The sequence below is a fragment of the Pleurodeles waltl genome, chromosome 11, assembly GCF_031143425.1.
Source record: "Pleurodeles waltl isolate 20211129_DDA chromosome 11, aPleWal1.hap1.20221129, whole genome shotgun sequence".
In the NCBI taxonomy this organism is placed as follows: Eukaryota; Metazoa; Chordata; class Amphibia; order Caudata; family Salamandridae; genus Pleurodeles; species Pleurodeles waltl.
This window is the reverse complement of record NC_090450.1, coordinates 906,416,735-906,441,284: the sequence shown is the minus strand read 5'-3', so window position 1 is coordinate 906,441,284 and position 24,550 is coordinate 906,416,735. Positions and strand designations below refer to the sequence as shown.

The 24,550-nt window shown below is 43.7% G+C and overlaps 1 protein-coding gene across 1 annotated transcript in view; it reads right to left on the bottom strand.

Annotated features, from left to right (window-relative positions):
• Positions 1-523: 523 nt before the first annotated feature.
• PHETA1 (PH domain containing endocytic trafficking adaptor 1) overlaps positions 524-24,550 on the bottom strand; it is a 60,266-nt gene continuing 36,239 nt past the window's right edge. The window contains exon 2 of the mRNA XM_069214850.1: positions 524-6,482. Coding sequence (XP_069070951.1) covers positions 5,619-6,482 — 864 coding nt within the window. The 3' untranslated portion in view covers positions 524-5,618. The remainder of the gene's footprint in view (positions 6,483-24,550) is intronic.

Below are 24,550 nucleotides of genomic sequence, written 5' to 3'. Positions count from 1 at the left end.
CTATATTATCAATCGCTCTTCTGCGTTAAAGAGAAAACTATACATCAAATCAGTGTAATAGACTGATAACTAAACAGAGATAAAATTCATCATCAGTAGTAAAGATGCCACAAACTAGAAGTATAAAGTACTTGACACAATAAACATTATTGGAGGCAAAAGACACTCTGCCAGATGAACTGTAATTACTTTTCCTTTTCACACTGTGGTGCCAACATGTTAATTTCAGAAATATGTATATACTGAAGGGCAAAACCCCTGCTCTGCCATCTTTCACCAACTTAATTTGGCTGGTAATTAAAGGGCCTGCAGCTTCACTCAGACCAACAAAGTAGAGAAATTAAATCACTGCTGTTATGTGATCCCCACTTGCACTGACACAAACAACACATAGAATAAGCTCAATATATCCATAAAAATGTGAGTAAGTATGTGTATCACAAACCCCAATCATGATGAAAAAGCATCCCCACCACGCTACCTGACCAGGTCTGAACCCAACGTAACAGTGAACGTCAGTGACTGAGCCAGGATACGGCAGCGATACCATTATACGAAAATACTGAGGGCAAAGCTAGGTATGCAGTATACAGACAATAGACTAGCTTCCCCTTCTAGATCCTTTAGTGTTCACTTGTGTCACTACAATTGTTCTCCACTCTTCAGACCAATGAGATAAGTTACAAGGACAGTGATACGTTGAGGAGTAGGATAGAAAATCATTTGTCACCAGGATGAAGACCCAACACACCGGCACAAAAGTTCTTGTAGAAATATGTTTAATCCAAACACCTCATCCAATTAAGTGCAGCCTGCTTCAACCGTCTCCACATTCTCATGGATGACTAGAGAACACTATTCAGGGCACGTCAAGTGATCATTGGCCTCTATATACCAAGCCACCAGAGTGGGCAATCGAATCCGAAATAAGAGTCTCGATCAGCCTTGCCGGAGGGGAGGAAACTTGCTGTCTGAACTCATGGAGCCGCTAAGCAAGCCAAACAGTCAGTGGTCCTTGCTGACTTGTAATATGCACGGTTTACCTGGAACCTTTGATGTAGTGTATTATCCCTGTAGTCCCAAAAAGTAACTCCACACCATTTAAAAGTGTTTTTAAAGTTGTAATTTAACAAATACTGAAGACTGAAAAACTACCTGTTCAGTAGGTTTTAAAGTCCAATATTAACATTGATTTCTGCTTCTCGAAACCCTGAATGCATATTAAAATAAAGTCAACTACAAGTTTCAAAATACAAAGTAAAATCCTGTTTTATGGACCTTATACATTTCACAGCTCAGCAGTAACTTTTTTTTAAATAATGAGTTCAATATGTTATGACTTTCCTATGGATCTGGTGCTCCCTCCAGTTGATGGCCACAGTTAGTTACTAAGAGAAATGCTTTAGATATGGATTCTACATTACTAACTGCGAATAATGCTGCCGTGACATAGGGGGCACTTACATGTGCATCTCACAGAATTTGAAGGTGCTAAACCCTGTTAACAAGTTTTCATTTTAAATCTCTAGATAGTGTTACAGCTTGCACTTGGGACCAGCCCTGACTTCACTTTATAACCATTTATACCGTCCACTCTGTTCTGAAAGCAAGTCTTTTTGGATAAAGTTGTTTGAGTGTTATGTCATCACATATATCGTATACCAAAGAGACATTATTGATGTATCAAACAGCATGTGTAGATGTGGTTAGGGGGTTTGCGAGTATTTGTGGTTCATGAGGATGTGTGTGTTCATGGTGTCTGAGCAGATGTGTATATAAGCGTTTGTGGCATGTTAGGATGATTTGTTGAACGAATGTACACCAGGGTTTTTTGAGCCTAGAATACCCATAAATAACTGAAAAGCGGCTAGCGAATTAAAAAGGAAACACAAGGTTGTAAAATGTTGCCTAAAACACAATAAGAACGATTCCGCACAAAGCTGCAAAACGCATGCCTTCCAGATTTTTGCAGCAGCCACCGAAAAACTGGTCGCCAAACTTCACAGTTCTAGTTCTAGGACCCTTTAACAGAAAAAATGTTATAACACCTCAGATTAAGGGGAGCTTTATATCCTTCAAATCTGATGGCAAGAAAGTCAGGACACTGTTGATGAAAGGCACGATGAACAATCGTCAGAGCTTTAAAAATTCCACTTTGCAAACCGGACGTCACTGCAGTAGTTTCAGGGCCAGAGAAATGTATTTGTGTTTCGAAATCCCACACAAGAGGCAGGGCGCTGAATTCGGAATCACTTACAGATGATTCCACATTTTAGAAGCAGCTGCCAACAGAATAGAGTTGCAGTAGTCTACAAGTGACCGAATGAGAGCATTGACAATAGTAATACGGTGGAAAATATCCATGAAAAGAAGGAAGTTGTGTATCGTTTTTAAGTAAAAAAAAGCTGGGGATAGCATTGTGTTACCACTTATGTGTTTGCCCAAGCCTTAAAGGTGGTCCATTCCCATGAGGCCCATCAAAGAATTAAGGGTTGTGTCTCATCACAGATTGCAAGTCTACACCAGCTTTCACTACCCAGGACATAAATAATATTTCTCAAGTTTGTGTTACAGAATCATGGTACAAGGCTGCTGGCAGCCAGACAAAGGTCCTGGAAGGGATTAGGTACCTTACCAGCACAGGGGCTTTCACCAAACGATGCACTCTGGGAGGGACACACAACACTGATAATTTCAACTTACATTTAAATTATTCTGCACAACTGAACTCTATGATTCAGGGTGATACCTGTGCTATTTGAGAAGAACACACTGGAACTGGTTTCTTTTAAAAAACTGAGAAAGGGACTTTGGGAGTTAAAATCTCATTCTTGATATTTGGTGGAAACTGCAGCTCGATCGATCGAACTGAGCCCTGTTAGCTAGCGAGGTTGATGCATGCCCGCTCTGCTATTAAAAAATTACCTTTCTTGCCATAATACCAAGCGCTTATGCAAATCTAATACCCCTCAAGTTTTGTGGTCTATTGGCAAATAAGATTTACCTGTTACATTTTTAATGTGAAGCGCTACCATTATAGCTGTAACAATTTCTTGTAGTTCTTTCTACTTTGTGGCGCTTTGTTCTGTGACGTGTGCATTTGGCTTTGACACACAACAAAAACGCAAACTGATAGCGGTCAATGTCCATCCCTTAGAATTTCAAAGTAGTGCAACGCGTCCTATATTAAAGGAGAAACGATACATCCCTAGTACCAGCAACTAAGTAGGGGGAATGGTTGGGGGGGGGGGGGGGGGCATTAGGTCCATACTGCGCCGATCCAAGTGTACAATGCAGGTTAAAACCACATGCGTAAGGTGTGAGTCAGATGTTCATCTTTCCAGTGCGAGTAAATGAGTGCCATTCAGTTCCGTTTAAATGGAAATACTGCTAGATGATTTAAGTGTTAGCTGCAGACATTTGACATGCTCTCTAATTCCTATAGGACAGTTCTGCCTTTTATCCTTGCATAACATTCACATCAATTAGTCAAAACGCACAGAAACCGCAAAACCTATATTACGGCCTGTATAAAAGAATCACTAATATGGGTAACACCAATTGTTAAGAATGTATGAGGCAAGAATGGACTTCCGGACGATGATTACTCTTAGACTGTAGCTGTGCCCCTCCACTGTATTAGTCGGAAGGTGGTCCCCATATTGTTTTGCTCTATCATTAGCAGCTCCCCAAAGAACGTCATAAATACACATGTAAAAGTGAATGCTTTTGATGTTCCTTGCACTGTAGGGCATGAGCTATGTTGTATGTACAAAACCAATAAAGATAATTAAAAAAAATGGAGGCAAGTGACTTTGTCTCGTGAGCTATCCCAACAGTGAACTTGTATTAGTGCGTGAGCTTCGTCTCTACCCATTTTGTTCAGCTTATGTTAAATCCTACAGGTTGTTTTAGAACAAAAAGGTATCCAAATTTTCATATGCGATCTAAACAGCAAGCATCTATGACCGGAGGATTGTGACAGGAAAAAAGAACAGGCGTACTGTTCTTCACTGAGCTTTGTAATAGGAAAAGAGGAAAAGAGGAAAGATGTTTTTTCCTCAAAATATCTATAAGAACTGGCAACACATGCAGACACTTTACCATGCCCTAAGTGGCAAAAAAAGTATTCGTGCAATAATCCCCTTTAAGCCACTTTCAGTAAATCACAAAAGCAAAATGCTGCCTAAGTTGGTAAAACTGATGTGCACATATTTAATAAACATTTAAACAACAATATTAGTTAAATACATAGTTGAATATTTGGGATGAAAAAGACAATTTTGAGACTTGTTTCTGTACTAAATGTGTAAATGTTCTTTTAGGAAACTCCTAGCTAACATCTGGAATCACCCACAGCCAACACTGATTATTGGCAGATAATATTCCTAAAATGTCACAAGTAAAGATCCAACCCATAAAACAAGTACTCCTGGAATGGAAAAATATAAATTTTCCTTAACAATGCCTTGGGCACACCGCGACCTCTCTCTGCATCACATCACTGTCAATCTGCACAAACGCGAATACATTTCAACGTCCACATCAAATTAGATGGGATCTGTGCTACCTTATATCATTAGGGGACAGGGTATGCTTAATAACAGTACTTTTGTGACAAGAGAGACATGTTGTGGCACATAGCAGCCCTAGAGATTTTTAGGCATATTTCAAATACATAGTGTTGGTTGATCAGCTACAGCTGCCGGCGTAGTGTCGGAGTGCTTATTAGAAATATACATCTTCTGCAAAATCAATTTGTTACAATACATATTGCTTTTTCCTAATAGGTCTCGTAATGTTCTGACGAGGCACGCTGTTAGTGTAGAAGATGGCTGAGCGTTTAGTTCTGGGGAGTGGCTTGGGGTAACATGCCACTCGGACGCCTCCATAAAGAGAACATGAATACACTGAATCGCGCTGTACCCCCAGATCAAATATTCCGCGTGCAGGACGCACACATATTCACAACACTGACAGGCCTGTTTCCACTCTTCCGAAATGGAGTGAAAATGTAATACATTAAAAAATGGCATGCTGTAGGTTTAAAAAAATACATAAAAAATGTAAAAATAAGATTGCAAGTTTTGGCCACAGTCGACAAAGCAAGTGTATGAACACCTAAGATCAAATGTCCAGCACACAACACAATGTCAATTTATAGGTGAATGGGAAGAGATTTTAATACTGTCTGCTGGAGAACAGGTGTGCCAGACTGCTACAAAAAGGAAGACACGCATAGGCATGAGACAGTCACTGGCATACATTTGATGCTTTTTGGTGTTTCAACAGGTACAATGGCAGTGCTGTCATTTGTAGGGTTACTCAGCACTGCAACATGACCAGAATAATGGTGGTCTGAAACTGACACCATAAAGGTTACAGCATCAGTGTTCTCCAATGTTTCCACATTTAACAAAAGTTGTTAAGAGGCTGGGAAAATCCATCTTGACATACTGCCATGCTTTCTTCAAACAGGCCATGGGAACCCTGGCCCACCCTAGTTTTTGCCAGCTCCTTGGTACCATGAAGTGAAAAAGTCAAATAAAGACTGTAAATCCATTCATCCAGTAAACTCCCCACTAAAATAAATATCCCTTAGTTGTTCCCTTTCGGGCTCAAGGCTCTTCAGGTTTCTGCTGGTTTTCAAACCACACTTTTCTGAGCTCCACAATTTCTTTGCCAAACCAATCATGCAGTTTAGAAAAAGACAGTGTTCTGGGGGGGACCGGTCCGTTTGGCTTGATTTCTGCCCTCCCAAAGCTGCGATCGTTCTTTTTCCGCCTTGGAGGTAGAGGTGGCGGTTTTGTACACTCCTCTGAGGCAGAAGAAGGTGGCACGTCTGCCTCCCATGAAGCTGTAAGCACTTGCCTGCTAGGAACCGTGCAAGTGTCATTCATATTGTTCCAAACTGCACAGCCATTTTCTTTTACCGTGGGGTAAGCTTTCGCTATGTGCTCCTGAGGTTCATGATCATTGGCTCTCGGTAGGATCTCAGAATTCACAACTGCCTTTTTTCTGTGGCAAGCAATTTTCTGCTGGGCTACTACACCTGTATTAATGGTTTGCTGCAGCTCCTCCAGCTGTTTCTGAAGTTCTTTCACGACAAGCCTCATGTAGTCAAAGTTAGCCCGGGAGATAGCCTTTACCCAGGCCTCCATGGCAGCCTGGCTGTTAGCTGCCATAATGTAGGGCCGAGATTGCAAATCTGCGAACTGGATTGCAAAGGCGTACTCTTCGGTAGACTCGCACAGCTCAACCGTGCAGCCCTCCAGGACAATGGCCCCCGCAGGCTCTCTGCTTTCCTTGTCATCAAAATAAAATAACATATTGCCCTTCAAGACGAACCAGCGCTTGTGGTAGGCTGAGTTTCTTTCGCTCTTCTTGTAGAGGAAGCCGGTGTTATCCGCAGGAGAGCTGCCCATGGCATAATACATCACACACCGCTCATTCAGCTTCATGTCAGAAAGGTTCCACGGCACCTTCAAACAAACAGAAGATAAGAAGGGTTTAAAACGTGTATTGTTTAAACATGCATACATGTAGATTCAATTCTTAGTTCAACCAAGTCCTGGATTTCCCATTTGGCATTAGTGGTCCCGGGCTAGGGGCTCCAACACGAATCAGTACCTGTTTTGCCAAAGGTGTGTGTCCTAATAGGATATTATGCAGAATGATGGGAATTAAACCCAAATGCGGGATTTCCTAAGCATCTTTGATGAATTGGAGCTGGATGGCTGATGATCACTTGCCTTGTCAAGACTAACATGCAGCAGATGATTGATTTATTCAAAGCAATGGTCCTGGGAGAACCGCATTGCACTGCATGGGTCTGTTTCATGATCCTCTCCACAAATTTGTGATGGCTGTGTGTGGTTATGTGTTTCTTTGTAAGGGCCAGATCTGTAGGCAGAAGACGAAGGAATCTTGGAAAGAGCGACCCTGAAATCTGTTCTTACCAAAATCGCTTAATTCTTGTATTACATGAAACTATGGTCATGAGTACAGAGCCCCAGAAAGGGGGCTAGATGTGCCAGTCTCCGCTAAGTCCAACTAAGGATACTCCACAGATCGTCCTACTCCAGAATGCTCCTACACCGATGCTCATGAAATCTGTATATGCACATATTTACTCATAGTTTTAATGTCAAGAAAAATACATCTGAAATTTAAACTATGGCATTTGCTTTGTTTTTTTAAAGAAAATATATGCTACGGAGAGGGCCCATCCTTCCAACATCAGTGCAGGTAATTACAAATGAAAAGCAAGCATATCAATGAACTTCTTCAAATATTTGTTGTAACGGAGCAGGAATGTGCATAGTAAATATTATCAAATGGTATCTGCATTTATAAACTTTTCAGCTTAGGATTTCATGCATAAAGTCTCTTCATTTTTAGACAGATCCTATTTTTGGGGCTGAAGTTTGATAATGCAGCATGAACAGGCATTAGATTCACAAAATGGAAAGTGTTGCTGTCTTTGTTCCTCTCTATGGAGGGGGACACCCTTAGTTTGCAAATTAGAAAATAAATACACCACGAGTGATTCAAGACAAGACATGCAGTTTATTTCACTCAGGTGGCATGGTCTGGCTTTGACATCCAGGGTGTGTCAGCTACAGACTTTGTGCAGCTGAAGGCTAACATTAGAAAGCAAAACTCTTCACCAGGGCAAGTCCCACTCTTATCTGGCTGTACGATTTGGACACAAGTGGGCCCCAAGTCTCAAACAACTCGCTAGAAACCTTTTCATTCTTTTTCCATTTTTAACTTTTTCCAAACAAGTCATGTTTTATATGAGGAGCCATAAACCCGGAGGAATCCAGAAATGAGCAAACATGTAAAGACATCATATGGCCCCAAGCCTAGAGAAGGTTTTCAGACTATTCCTAAATAGATTAGGCTACTTACCATCATCACTGCAGGTAGCTTGATCGCCCTGTTGCTCCACAGGGCAGTACAATTATTCCAGCCACAGTTTATTTCTTTTAACCATTGTGGTCTCCAGCCATCCCTTAACCTGCGACTTAAGCAACTCCCATTGATAATTTTGTAAATCAACATCAAAGCTCAAAACGTCACCCAGATGGAAGCGGGGAGCCAGTGAACTCTCCAAAACCCGAAGCTGGTGTATACACAGCAAATTAACCCCCACACCACCTCACTAGCTGAAATTTTGAATTTTAACAATAACTTTTAAGAGGCAGCACCAGGAATGCCGACAATCCCATTGATGTTCATTAGTGATATTTTTCCTTCCCTGTATCTCTTGAAACCGTCTTCAATTTTTCCTACATTGTTCTCACTACATATGTAGCTTTTCCCATAAATTAGGTGTTCCTTCATTTCATAATAGCCAATAATAACGAAGGATAAATTAGTTTTTTGATTCTCACACACCAGGGAGTTTTTTTTCCTGTGGATAGCCTTGCAGTTTTGGTGAAGCTACAAAAGGTAAGCCAAACTTACAATCTAACAAATGTACCAGACAGGATTCTAAGAAAAGGACACCAAGGGTCTGTCGGTCTTGGTAGTTTGGGAAATCAGTCGAAACTCATGTCAAGATTGACCTCTCGCCCCAAAAGCCTTACAGGCCTTTCCATACTAAAATTAATTACATGCATTTTAGAGAAGTATTTTCCATTTATTTACTGAAGCTTTAGTAGTAAATTCAACCCTTACCCCAACTGAGTCAAAGGAGAGTTGAGAAAAGTAGGGCCTTCAGCACAACAGATGTTTAATAAACCCTCATCATTTATTACAACCTGATTTCTTGAAACCAAAACGTGAACATGTTAACACTTCACTTACCCTATACATCGGAGGCCAAGTAACCCAACACCAACAGACAGGAAAGTCTATCATAATGTCATCCAGTACATAACAATATTTCGAAAGGATATGTTTTCTTAAAGGTAGGTTCCAATACATCTATCATCGACTTCATTAAATAAACACTTTCCACTTATTCCACAGAAGATCACAATTGTAAGGAAAAGCATGCAAAAATCATTAGAAGTGGAGAACATTTGTCAATGTGTCTTAGCCAAGTGCGACAACCCCATTTTCTTAGGCCCAGGTAGAAGAAATCTTCCTCTGAAAAAGGGTTGACGTCTCTGCGGTCCATGTTAGCTGTTATATATTACAGGCAAAGTAGTGTTTCCATAAGTCATGATTAGAATGCAGAATGCGGCCCATGGATTGTGCATTGTTCAACCTCTGAGTGTTGCTGTCTAGCTAGCTTTGGGCCTGGCTGTGCGCTTAGCTACTTGTCAATAAACCACTGTAATAAATACTCCTCACAGAAAGGTTTTGTGTAGATTTACTGTAATATGACGCACCTATGAAGATAACAACCTCTGCTCGGCTCGCTCGCTCGTTGCTTAGTTCCCTCCTCGGGTAACTTATCTGCCTTTACAATCTAGAATCCCCAGTTGTCCAGCAGTCAGCAACACTAAGCAGCACAAACCACGCTACCAAAATAAACATGACAATAAATCTTCCTCCTTTACAATCAAACCAAAAAATAAATGACATTTTCATCAAAAACAAAACTAATAATATACACTCTACCATACAAGAATTATAACAGAAAAGATTAATGAACATAAAAGAACAAATCGCATTATAACTTATTACATTGTTTCATAATCCAGCTGCCATCTGGGTTTATTTCTAACTCGTTTTTCCTTCCCAAGCACCCTAGATTTGGCGACTGTTCCACTGTCCAAATCAGTCCTTCCATATCTGTCCACTTCTCCGCTTATACTCATTCCTTCCAAACCATTTAGACAATTATCAATAGGATCGCCTCCATGACTTTCCCCTTCTTGACCATTACAGGTCACATTTCCATCCAGACTTCTCATTTTTTTCTCATTCCTCAATCCTACCTTCAGTATCCACTTATTCCTCCACGTGTCCCTCTGGGCCATCCTCCTAGAAACACCACCTTGTTCTTTTAAATTCCTAATCCAAACTAGCATCCTTATTGGGGACATTTTCATTATTTACAACTCCATCCTTAAGCACTACAATTCTCTTCAAATTCCAAACTTCGCCATCACTCATCATGACAGAACCTGGCTCAACCCCAGCACCCCATCAGACAGTGCCACAGCCACGCCCCTTGGCTACAAGATTGTTCATCACGACCACATCAAGAAACACAGAGGTGTAATCGCCATCATCCACAGGGAATCTATTCACTGCACCACAGCCTCGGACGACCAAACATCGATCATGGAACACCTCAACTTCCAGCTCAGAATTGCCAGCAAAGCCACCATCAAATGGTTGTATGATACAACCACGCATGCCTAAACCACGGAGTCTGAACCATGCAGTCTGAACCACAACCACTTCTTTACCACGCATGCCTTTACAACAAATGTTGTAAAAGCATGATTACTAAAGGAATGTGTGATAAATTGCACACCGCAGCACCACTGTCCAGCACCCTAACACTCGATAACCCCAGCCCTGCAATCCACCCCTCAACACTACCCCTGCGGCCTAAAACTCTGTTCCCTGCCAAAAGCTCCACCGACCCCAGTCCCCCTAAAACTAACCCACACCCCTAAAAACTGCCCCTTCCCCCCACCCTGAGCCCTAAAACCCACCCCAGCCCTTAAAATGACCCTGACCCCCTGCCCTGAGCCCTAAAACCGACCCACTCTGCCCTTAAAACTACCCAGACCCCCCTGTCCTGAGCCCTAAAACTGACCTTGTCCTTAAAACTACCCCTTTGCCTTTCCCCACCTGAGGCCTAAAACCCTGCCCCTGCCAAAAACGACCCCAACCCCCCAGCCCTCCCTGCCCGAGCCCTAAAACTGCCTCCACCCCTGAAAAATGCCACCCCCCCAGCCCTAAAACTCAGCCCCACTTACTTGGCTGCGTCCAGAGCTTCCTCTCCCTATCCTTCCTGTTCCTCCTCCCGCCTATCCGCACAGTTAGACCGCTGTCTGCCTTAACCAGGCATATGCAGGTTAAGGCATTTGTGTGTCTATGCGTTGTTAAGGCAGATGCGTGGTTTAGGCAAGCGTTGTTCCGCTTGTGTGAAAACAGCACATGTGGCTCAGGCCTCACTGTAAAAGCCGTCACCCCTCCCCCAATCAAAGGCACCCTCGCCTACAGACCTCAAGGACTCTGCCTCAGTTCTGAGATACCATCCAAGACATCGCCACCCAAGCCATCAACACCAAATACTACATCTTCCTTGGAGACATCAACTTCCACCTTGACCCCGAACAACGCCAACACTGCCAACCTCCTGGACAGCATTAACAGCTTAGGCCTCACTCAGATAGTCACCAACCCTACCCACATCACCGGACACATGCTAGATCCTATCTTCACCGCTAGCGCAAACACAGCCACACCTCAGAGCTCACCTGGACACACCATGCCATCGTCCATTTTGCCTACTTACACCAGACCGATGAGCACCACGCACTGTAGCTGGAATAGAGCATTAGACAGTCAGTGGTCCGACGTCCTCAACTCCTCTCTCCCCGACACCTCTATGGACATCGAACAAGCTGTCAAAAACTTCACCACCTGGATCTCCAACAGCGCCGACAGAGTCGCCCACAGCAAACCCAGCATACCCTTCAAGCAAGCCAGCTGCTACACCCAGGAACTGAAAACCTCGAAACGCAACTGCAAACAACTGGAGAGGAGATGGAGCACCACCAACTAGCCCACTGACTGAACCACATTCAAGATCTCACTCAGCCAGTACCACAGACTTCTAAAAGACACCAGAAGGAAAGCCCTGGACAAGTTCATCCAAGCCAGCCTCAACCACAGCAAAGAACTCTTCTGCATCGTCAAGGAATTCTCCAACCACCCAACAACTGAAAACAACATTACCCCCTCCCAGAACCTCTGCGACTCCTTTGCCGACTACTTCCACGACAAGATTGCCACCATCTACAGAAACTTCATGCCCCAACCCACCACCGCCGACACCTTCAGCCTCCACGGACACCCCTGTCGACAACAGGATCACCATCTGCAACCAGCTCACCAAACAGGACACCACCAACATTATGTGCTCTGTCCATTCTGGATCTCCCACGGACCCCTGTCGACACCACATGATCAACCTCAGCAGCAGCACCATCTGCAATAAACTCACTGACATTTTCAACACTTCTATCACCTCAGCAAGCTACCCGGACAACTTCACAAATGGTGAGATTAAGCCCCTCCTCAATAAACCTTCCGCAACAAGCTCAAAAACCACCAACCAATAGCTCTACTCCCCTTTCCTCTTGCCGCAGTTGGGACTCTTGCTCTGGGTAAGACTGCTGGTTTAAGGATGACAGTACTTATGTTTGTAGGTGACTATGCCTATCCTACACAAAGTTGCAACTGTAGTCCCAACCCTTCCGGCTCACTAGCAGTACCTCACCCAAACACTTAAAGGTGATTTGTGGCAGCTTTTACGCATGGACTCAGAGGTATGACATCTCAGGGAGTGTCATGGTTAAACGGAGATTACCCCTTTCTCACAGATACATCATGTCTCAACCAAACACAGGCAATAACGAAGATGCAGTGATGTTTCAATAGTTTTTATTTAATACAATCTGCAGTAAATCGCATGGGCTGCAATGATTAGGATAATGAACAGTGCAAGAGATAGAATTGTAAAGACAAGAGTCATGATTGTGAAGACCCCCACCATCTTGCAATAACATGGAAAGAGTGTCCTAGTACCCTATCATAATAGGCCTAACCTTCTACCTAGAGGAGAGCTGGGTATGTTAAACCTAATCTGCCAATGCCACTCCCTGGAAGGAGCCCCCAACCCTTGTTACCTTGGAATGAGGTCTTGTGCTCAGACTCTGAAGGAATACGAAGTCCGGGTCAGCGTCAAGGCAACATGCAGCATTGATAGCAGCAATGGTATCTGGTCGGAATCCCTCCGATTATCTGTCTAAAGTGTGATGTATTTATACAGATCTACTTGGAGCCCTGATGTAGGTTGTTCCCAAACAATAGATAATGCAGTATGCTTGGGACGGTAATTAATATAAACAATTACCTCAAAAGCGTGAAGAGGGAAAGTACCTAATGTGAACACCTACTGGTTGTTTGTCTTTGTCACATGAGTTGACGCCTTAGCACGGTGGCACTGATAACATAAACCTAAAAAAATGGCCTAACTATAAACAAGGCAGCCATCTTAGAAGAATTAATTAAATAAATGGGCTAAGACAGAGCAACCTAAGTCAGGGGTGTGGAATTTATTAAAATATCTACTTGTCCAGGGGACAGGTTGCTTCTCACATCTACTTGTCCTGTAAAATGATCTACTTGTCCCTTTGGTGCCATGTAGTGTGGTGCCAAATTATGGCAGCAATCTCATTATGTAAGAGCCACCTTTCTGCAGATCTGCATACTGGGGCTGGAGGAAGCAGTAAGCAATAGTTCCAGGGCTGGAATGCCTTTGAGCCTGCAAACCTGCTAACCTGCATGTTTTAAAGATTTTCACCAGCTTCTCTCTAATATTTTCCCATAATAAGAAAGGTTGGACATTTACTCCTGACAATGGCAGAATTAGAACTTCTTCCAGGGTTGGAAAGAAAGTGGCTGGAGGGAAAATTAACTTGCAAATGCTCAATAGATTTTCACATGAGCAAATCTACACATGCGTATTTACCCATGCTAAAATACAGTTCACAAATATTTTATAGGGGTACGACATATACCATGGGTGCACTTTTGTGACTTTCTTTAAGAATCTGGGGCCACATGTAGGTAGGTTCAGATTTGCAACCCGCAAATGGCGAGTCAGAGCGAGTCGCAAATCCGAATGTAGGATGGTGTCCCTGACACCATCTGTGATTCCCAAGGGCTTCGCAAATGCCCACCTCATGAATAATCATGAGGTGGGTCGCAATTTGCGAACCCCTTGCGAATGGCGGCCCTCACAGGGATGGTGGCCTGCTAGAGACAGCAGACCACCATGTCTGTGACTGCTTTTCAAAAAAGCAGTTTTTTGTTTTTTTTTGTAATGCAGTCAGTTTTCCTTAAAGGAAAACGAGATGCATTACAAAAATGAAAAATGAAACGTTTTCGTTTCATTTTTTCAGAGCAGGCAGTGGTCCGTAGGAGCACTGCCTGCTCTGAAAAAATGTTTACAGTGACATTCACAATGGGGAAGGGGTCCCATGGGGACCCCTTCCCTTTTGCGAAAGTGTTAGCAACCATTTGAAATGGGTGCAAACTGCGATTGGTTTGCGCCCGCGTTCGCAGGACAATCCTACATTGCACTGCGAATCACAATTAGGAAGGGAACACCCCTTCCTAATTGCGAGTCGCAAACCCGTTTTGCGATTCGGTAACCAGGTTACCGAATCGCAAAACTGGGTTTGTGCATCGCAATGTGCTTTTTGCACATCGCACACAGCGAAAGTCGCTGTTTGCGACATGCAAAAAGCTACCTACATGTGGGTCTTGGTCCCTAATTAGGTCTGGTGTTAACAAAGACATTTTGTTTTTATTAAACTTCTATTTCTCTCTCTTTCGGCTGGCTTTACTGTGAGTAATTGCATTCTGCTCTTCCACAAGGATCATATTGGCACACAAAGTAGTTTTTTTCAGTGTCAGGAACTACAGTGGCAATCAGTGACGTAACGAAACTGGAGGGTGCCCCTTTGCAAAGAACATGGAGGAGCCCCCTATCCTGACTCACTCAGGGCAGGTGCTGTGCTGAAGGGGCTCCCTGGAGGGTGGCTGCGGGGCCCTTGTTATGCCACAGGTGGCAACGTGTGCTTTTAGAGTTCAAAAACGTTTTTTTTTTTTTTTACCAGTGTTTGTTACAATGTTGAGGGCCTGGTACCTCCCACAACAATAAAGTGTTACAAAAGCCATGTCAAAACAAGACACGCATTGATGAAACTAAAAGACTTATAAAAATATGTCAGATCAGTTGGCTTTGTCAGTGTTTGTTTATTTTCATGCTTCCCATAATCGTGTTGAAAATGGTTACACTGATTTTCCATTAGAAATATTTTGGGGAAATACTAGCATGCATCAAAACATTTTACTAAATGACACTTCATTTGCATCTAATCAGAGAGCATTCTGGGAGCATTATACTTAGCCTAAACTTTTCAAACATGTGTATACATGTTTTTTTGTTTTTTTTTGTACTGGAACCAACGTCAGTAGTGAAGTGTGACCTTAAAACATTTATTTACAGCACTCACCCTAATAATGAAGGCTTTCAAGGAGCCCTCTTAGCAGCAGGTAGCACCCGGAGAAGTGCCAGAAACAGGCACTACGAGGATGCGTGAAACGGTGCTCACCCGAAGTTACACAAAGGAGTCCCACGTCGCCGGAGAACAACTTAGGAGGTCGTGCAATGCAGGTTAGAGTGCCGTGGACCCAGGCTGGACTGTGCACAAAGGATTTCCGCCGGAAGTGCACGGAGGCCGGAGTAGCTGCAAAAGTCGCGGTTCCCAGCAATGCAGTCTAGCGAGGGGAGGCAAGGACTTACCTCCACCAAACTTGGACTGAAGAGTCACTGGACTGTGGGGGCCACTTGGACAGAGTTGCTGGATTCGAGGGACCTCGCTCGTCGTGCTGAGAGGAGACCCAAGGGACCGGTAATGCAGCTTTTTGGTGCCTGCGGTTGCAGGGGGAAGATTCCGTCGACCCACAGGAGATTTCTTCGGAGCTTCTAGTGCAGAGAGGAGGCAGGCTACCCCCACAGCATGCACCACCAGGAAAACAGTCGAGAAGGCGGCAGGATCAGCGTTACAGAGTTGCAGTAGTCGTCTTTGCTACTATGTTGCAGTTTTGCAGGCTTCCAGCGCGGTCAGCAGTCGATTCCTTGGCAGAAGGTGAAGAGAGAGATGCAGAGGAACTCGGATGAGCTCTTGCATTCGTTATCTAAAGTTTCCCCAGAGACAGAGACCCTAAATAGCCAGGAAAGAGGGTTTGGCTACCTAGGAGAGAGGATAGGCTAGCAACACCTGAAGGAGCCTATCAGAAGGAGTCTCTGACATCACCTGGTGGCACTGGCCACTCAGAGCAGTCCAGTGTGCCAGCAGCACCTCTGTTTCCAAGATGGCAGAGGTCTGGAGCACACTGGAGGAGCTCTGGACACCTCCCAGGGGAGGTGCAGGTCAGGGGAGTGGTCACTCCCCTTTCCTTTGTCCAGTTTCGCGCCAGAGCAGGGCTAAGGGGTCCCCTGAACCGGTGTAGACTGGCTTATGCAGAATTGGGCACATCTGTGCCCAAGAAAGCATTTCCAGAGGCTGGGGGAGGCTACTCCTCCCCTGCCTTCACACCATTTTCCAAAGGGAGAGGGTGTAACACCCTCTCTCAGAGGAAGTCCTTTGTTCTGCCATCTTGGGCCAGGCCTGGCTGGACCCCTGGAGGGCAGATGCCTGTCTGAGGGGTTGGCAGCAGCAGCAGCTGCAGTGAAACCCCAGGAAGGGCAGTTTGGCAGTACCAGGGTCTGTGCTACAGACCACTGGGATCATGGGATTGTGCCAACTATGCCAGGATGGCATAGAGGGGGCAATTCCACGATCATAGACATGTTACATGGCCATATTCGGAGTTACCATTGTGAAGCTACATATAGGTAGTGACCTATATGTAGTGCACGCGTGTAATGGTGTCCCCGCACTCACAAAGTCCGGGGAATTGGCCCTAACTGCTCTGGACTAAAAGCGAAGCATAAAAACAAAAGTTAAAATTAAGTGTTTAAAAACATACAAAAGATATTTTAAATGTCAACCATGACAAGCACAGGAGGCCAAAGTAAGAATCATATTTTGAAATTTAGCGTGGAAAAAAAAACAAAAAATCTAATCATTGTTTTGTGGAACTATTAGTCATGATCTTGAAGAGTAGCTCTGAAGTCACTGACCAAAAAGTCATCAAAAAATGAGGCCAAATCTTCAGATGTAAGATCAATCACATGGGCGGATGGATTCACGGAGCAAAAGTGTGCAGTACTCTCTTGTGCGTATTTTCCATAGAATGAAGAGCCAACTCAGTCAATACGGAGTGTTCATAAGTAGCCTTGCGGATCAGCCTTAATTTCATGGGGCACCACCGTGTGTGAATACTCATCGGGGACATCAGCAGTTCTTGGTCCACAGGAGGCACTGGCATGACGGCAAGACACACTGTTAGCAAATGATCGAAGAAGCACCATACGTAGCGAACTCTAGTTCCTCCAGCAAGGAAGCATCGAAGATCTGAACCATGCGTTCACGCCATGGTTGTGCTGGTGGCAGCTGCTCCATCGCTCCGTGTAGCTGTAAAGAAACAACCACTGCTAATCAGAAAAAATAGCAGCAGTATTCCGCCAATTAATGGCAAAATTACAGGAAAGCCACCAAACACACTTGAAAATAGTGAATGGATGGCCAACAGGATGACTCCGAAGATAGTCTGGAAGACTGACACAAATCCAGACCGACAGCCTTAAAGAAATGGACAATCCCAGTAGTGCTCAAGGCGTTGAAAATTCTGAATACCAGCTCACCAAAGTGCTTAGGGAAGTTGGTATTTAATAGGGATTGTATCTCGGCTGATGATCTCGCAATCTGGAGAACATAATGTCAACGCGACCTGTTTTTGAAACAGTAGCACCTTTAGTCTGCTCAGCTTGTCATAATTTACATTAATAGTATCAATGTGAGGCCACATTTCTGATACCTTTATCTCTCGTGTGTGGGGGGGGGGGGGTGGGAATAAAACATGTCCACAACAGAGACCGAAATTGTATAGACAATTCCCAGTTGCATACCGCAACGGCTTTGATCGCTCAGCACCACATAACTGCCATTGGAAAGTACATGAAATGCTGGTCGAATCAAAGAGACAGGAGTACCCTTCAGGAAACAGGCCAAGTTTGCGGCCCCCGCATTGCAATGACCGTGAAGGGACACCTGCTTGCAGATCATTGAATGACTAACGGTAGTCTCACATTCGCTTCCGCTAAAAAAGACCTCTGTTTCGCCGTTCAGACATTTGTAATCAAAGGGCAACTCCCACTCTTCCTTAATATAGCTATCGCCCAGACGCTCATACCTGCCTACGGCAAGATGTTTCAGGCATTTCGTAAAACGAAAGGTGGATATGGGCAGATTAATAATGCCATGTAGGAGCCAGACAGTCAAAGGACTCGCTGCTATTGTAAAAGGCAACTTTCCTAACCTCTCTATATGAAGCATGGTAAAACTCGCTTCCCTTTAAGCCACTGTCTGTTGTTTCCTGGATAAATTAAAAGCAGTGAACAATTCACTACCGTTAATGTACCTCCATGGAATACAGCCATTTCTTAATGTTTGTAGCGTCCAACCAAGCTGATTAAAAGAACGCAGCTGACTTTGTCCTTGGTATAAACGGGACATGTCTGTCTGAATTATATCTATCGTAGAAAACACTATGTTTGTTAATGAATATATTCTGTTGGACAGGCTGATTATGCAGTTATCAAAGCCTTTTCTAAGTTTTCTTTATCTATTGCCTTAAAAGTGCAGCAGCTTCTATCTGAGAAAGTTTCCATAGCTCATTATACATAGCATATATAAATCTTTTAGAGAGCTGTTTCCTAGTACCTAACAAGTAGACCTGCTTGTCTATATCTTCAGAAAGTGTGTTAAGGTGTTCTTTAATTGGGGCTAATGTGTTTGACTGTACCCATTGTTGACAGAGTTTACCCACATTGTATGTAGTGACTATCCCCTTGTGTTGACCTGAGATAAAGCGAGGATCTGGCCAGCTAATCTTGAAACCCCCTGAGGAATTTAAAAAAAGAGCCTGACATCCATTGGTGTCTACTGGCCAAACTTACCACCTGCCGGGACTGGAAAGTGAAGAATTATAGGTACCAGCCTGAATCGTCGCATCTAGCTCTTCTTTGGTGTTATTCAGGAAGAATTGCCAACATTAAACTTAGCCGGTGTGGGGATACTGGGAGTGTTCATTTCTTTTATTTTTGCTAACCCTAGGCAGGACGTCTGTTGAACAGTGTCATTTAAAAAAAAACATTTGTACAGGAATCAGGCATGCTCTGAACAGGGCTTCCCTACCCTGTATTTGCCAATCTTGTGTTCCTCATACACTCTTTAAATCAATATTGTTCTTCCAGTGATCGTAACATTCAATGGCAAGACGGGAAACAAAGGAATCTGAATATATCAGTTAGCAACATTTTCCTAATATTTAAAGGCGGCAATTTGAAAAAATATGACTCAGAATTTCTTGTGTCATGCCCAGAAAAATAAGTGAATTTCTCTAAATGACTTTTCGGGCTCCCCACTGGTGGTGTCAAACAATGTTCCCACTGTGTGTAATTAAGTACCGGTCTATGTCTAGTTGCACGGTGCAGGAAGTAATGTCCCCAATTATTGTAGCAGAACATTTCCCCATAATGCAATGTATTTACATATACATCATCACTTTCAAATACTGAATAGTCCTTCATTTCAGTTAACATAGAATTAACTGTCTGGACATCCCAATCATCAGATACAACACTGGGTGTAATAACATCTGTCACAGATATTTTCAATACATATGGTATTTGGATAATCTCAGTAGGCCCGAATATTTCAAATGGAACTTTGTCCCACACAATCCCATCAGTAATGGGTACAGCTGAAATGTTCACAGGTGACAAGTCTCTGTGGACCTTGTGTGAGGAGTGATATGGAGTTAAGAACTCATCAACTCGCGCGACAGGGGCGCGTTCAGGAATGTAATTAATAAGCAAGAAGAAAACAGTCATAAAACCAATCCATAGAAATAAGGTAGAAAATGTCAGACAGAACCATAAATAGTTCCAGGGGTATATTAAGTAATTTGTTTTGAGCCTTGGATATAGCTTGTGTGTCTTTGAAACATTTTCAATTATTGGAGTGGATGAGTCTGAAGAAAAGTCAACAATGTCAATGAAGTAACCAGAGCCAGTCTCAGCAAAGACAGGAGCAACTGCAGTACTTGTATATGGGTCCACTTCACGTGGAGGCTCTTAATAGATAGTGCCATCAGTCTGTGTTGTATTGCTGTATAAGATGGCCAACTCTTGAACAGGTGTTGTTGTTGAAGTGGTAACTGGAACCAGCATTTTCCGCCCTCCCCATGGTCGAGGAGGAATTTATAGCATTGTTGGACATTGTTGCATAGTCCACAGTAGTGTTGGTCACTCTATTCTAAAGAGGTATGTCCTGTTGGGTAGTGAGAGGGGATCGGGAACTACCCAAGGGACCTCTAGGTCTACTATGCAGAATGGGCCACATGGTGTAGTTTGACATTGTCAATCAAAACAAATCTATTTCCTCGGGAACCAGGCAACGGTGACAAGATAACAGTTCTGGTACCTTGTATTCCCAGGACTGAGACCGGTGCTCCGTAGGATGGACCAAATTCCGTCTTCACAGCAATCTTTTCACAAACCAGATCCCCAACTTTAGGAATCCAGCCAGTGGAAGTTGTTGGTATATCCCTTATTCCTAAGGTGGTAGCACTGGTGGATCATTTATAATCTCCAAATTGCTGAAGCTCCTGTAAGACAGTGAGATGTTCATTTATGTCAAAAGACGTTTCTGCTGCCACCATACCAGAACCATCAAGATCTGGGACATACATAGATATCCCAAAGAGATCCTCATAGGGAGTTCGGCCCCCCCCCCCCAAGGACCGTCTTGGCATATTATTCAGTGCTCTCTGGATCCCATATAGGAGATGAAGCCAGCTGCAGCCAGAACCTAATACTCTAGCTGTTAAGGACTGCTTTAGATCACAATTGCGCCTCTCCACGACCAAATTTCCCTCTGGATGGTATGGTGAGGAGTAATGGAGTTCAACACCCATCGTCCCAATGGTGTCCCTGAATGCCCTAGAGGCAAATGCAGGGCCCTTGTCCAAGAGGAATGCTGCAACCGCATACGTACCGATAAAGATCAGCAAATATTTTATGACAGTTCGAGCGTCAGCCGACCGCTGCAGCCATTCCCACAGGAATCTAGATCAAGAATTTACAGCGACTAGGATGTATTTGTATGCACCATCAGGTTGGAGTGGACCACAATGGTGCAAGTACACACATTGTAATGGCCTGCTGGACACTAGGAGGGATGTCTGTGGTGGCCATTTGATATTGGAGCCCTTTATTTGCTGGAAAATGTCACAACAAAGGACGTATTGCTTCATTTGTTTGTATAGACCTGGCCACCAGAATCTTTTCTGTAAGAGTGTTATTGTGACCGAAATACCAGCATGAGCAGAAGCGACACCCTCATGCGCTGCTTTTACTAGATCTAATCTCTGGTCTTGGTTGGGGATTGCTCGATCTCCAACCCCAGGAAGTGTTGCATAAGCAACATTCTGTGCACTGATGTGATAAGGAAATTTTATAGGGTACCCTTTCGGGAGAGAATTGCCTTCAGCCGAAGCTTTCATGGCAGTCACTATTTCATTATCCAATCTTGTATGGGAACTAGTCACTGCAGCCACAGAAGCCGTAGCTACTGCGGATTTGGCTGCTTCGTCAGCCAAAGTATTGCCGATAACGTGTACTCCTACATGTTGGTGGCCCAATGTATGTACTACATGAACACATGGTAGCTTATCCTTAAGAGCAGCCACTCTCCCCCACAATGTCTTGTCTTTTATGGTGTTCCCTTTTGAATCTCTAAACCTGTTCAGCTTCCAATGATTAAGATAATCATTGTAAGACTGAACACGGTAATATGAATCACAGACTATCAAAGTCAGTCTTCCTGTCTGTTTTTTCTAGCGCTAAAATAAGGGCTTTGAGTTCGGCTAACTGAGCTGTGCAGTCCCCTAGGGTCTGCGTATAGGTATTATGAGGGTGGAAGACTCCATCCTTTATTACTCCACTCACAGCTGCGCAAGCGGCATAGTATTGATGTTTGGTACCTACAGCTGGTTGAGCTGAACCATCAGTATAAATTACAGTATGGTAGTTGTCTAAAGGCAAAAGATGTAGAGGAGCGGGGCACTCCTGTTCATATTGGAGAAATTCTTGTGAACGGAGTTTCGGATCAAACATGTAATCAACATCAGTAGCTGTCAGAGAAGTCGCCCATTATATCGAGCGTGGAAGTAATGCTGTAGCGTTAGGAACGCTCGCTTTGGTGACGGCCTCTAAGGCCGGCACCAGGATAACGACAATGATGCGTTTTCCTTGGGCAAGTGGCCTCTCTTTTAGGACAGCCATCTGAACTGCAGTTAGAATTTTTCTGTGGGTGCAAAGCGTTGCTCTGGATTTGAGTATAAATGTGAATTATATGCTATGGACACTGTGTCATCCTCATTGAAGGTGACATTAGTAAACCCAATGGCACCAGCAATTATTCTGATGACCAAATTTGTTTTATTGTCACGTGTGTGCAAGTGTATAGCTTCCAGCATGTCTTGTTGTAACTCCCTAAGGATGTGTGTGTGTTCAACTGTCCAGTGTCTGCTAGAAAAATCTGGACGTATTAAGTTGTATAGTGGCTTGATACGTTGTGCATAGTCAGGAATGCATGTTCTGCCAAAATTGAAGAAACCAAGTAAAGACTGTTGTTTCTTTACAGTGTTTGGTTGTGCAGTTGTCCACACTTCTCTAGGAAGTGCGGGCGAGGCTCTTTCCTCCGTTCGATAGCTCGTATCCCAGGAACAATACACTGAGAAAGGCAATCCTACTTTTCTTAAAGTTGAATTTATAACTGACTTCTGCAAACCCCCAAATTATTCGATTGACCCTTACAAGATGAATGTTCAGGTCGTCCTCTGCGAGATAAAGGTCATCCACATAGGATAACGCCTCAGGATCAATATCATGTAATATTGATGTTACTCGGGCTGACAATAGCCATGGACTATTCTTTTAGCCCTGGGGCAAACGGCAAAAGCATTTTTGTGAGCCAAATGAGAATGCACTCAGGTCGAGACTTTCTTCTGCTAAATTCTGGCAGGAGGACCCGTTGGAAATACAACGTTGTTTTATATTTTTTGCGCACTATATTGTTTATCAGTGCCGTGCTATGTGACTTTTGTATAGCATATGTATGTGTATGGCTGTTTAAATGTCTGCAATCTAAGACTATTCTATAGAAATGGTCTGGCTTTGCAACCGGGAATAACGAGTTATTCATTGCAGAGGCGCAGGGCCCAACTACCCCCTGATATTCTAGCTGAGTGAGACCTGATTACATGACACAGAGAATCCCTGTCCCAACCTACATGATTACGGTATAATGCAGGTGCCTGCGCTAGAGCCCATCTGACAGCGTAGGCTTCTTTTTCTGCCTCTGGAACAAAGTTAGAGAAAGAAGGCAAAGTGACATTTTCCCCGTGTGGGAACTTACAGACGTGTTCGGGCGACCAATCCCTTTTGGCCAATAGGATGTCACAATTAAGTTTGTCCCAAAAGATCACAACAATGGTGCGTTCCACGTCTCCCCCAATTTGGATCTTCAGATCATAAAGTCTATCAGGTGGGAGTACGCGCCAGTCCGCTGTTTCAACTGCAATAAAATCGCTAGTTGCTGTCGCATCCAGATGATCTTTCAGACTCTGGCGACATATCGTGACCTCTGCTGCGCTGTCTAGCAGTATCACTGCCCACATCTTGTTCTTCAGAAATGTTCAAGTGTATTGGCATTTTTGACTGATATTGCTGCCACCTTTTTCTTTTTAAACTGTGGCTTTTGTTGCAAAGTCTTCTCTTCTTTTTTGACTGTAGACTGTATGGAGGCTTTCATTTATTTCATATATTCAGGACGTCGGTCAGGATGGACCCTCTCTCGCTACACCTATCCAGAGCATCCTGAAAGGAATGAGAGGGACGTCAATCAGTACATCTATCAGGAGTTCTAATATTCTCCCTATTTCTGACAGGATATCTCCTTTTGGAGTTCTCTGGATGCGGAGAGTCTGCTCTCTGCTTCTGTCTTTAAATTGTCTTGGCTTCTCACAGCGCTTTTTCAAACCCTCTTGTGTCTGTTTCCGACCTTCCTTAGAGGTGGTACTCTGTACTTCCAGCTTCTTTGGCTTGGCTCTCAGACTATCCCGTCCTATACTAGTATAGGTATCGGAAATAATTTTTGGTAGCTGTCTCTCTTGTTCCAAATGTGGAGTTTCTCGGAGACGCTGGCGTATAGCCAGTGCTACCGCTTCCCCTTTAATGTTACTGAGTATTATCGAGGATATCGCATCAAAATTACACATTAATTGCATCCCCAAATCTAGGGCAGGTGCTGCCCCATGCTCATTCTGTATTTGTTTAACACTTCCGCTAAATTGGCAAGTGTCGGGCTATCATGTGTGGTAGTTTATATTGCAGCAAAGAATGTAACCCATGTGGCACAGTCATCCACAGAGGGAACCATCCCAAAGGGCAAGCACATTGCTAGAATTCTGTTTCTCCTGTGGACCCGTATGGGGAAACACAGCTTCCAGCTGATTTGTTTTCTGGGCTATCCAGTAAGGTATTTTCTCCCGCTCTGTGGGTACTTTACCCATAATAGTATATACTGTTTGTGGATTAATCCCA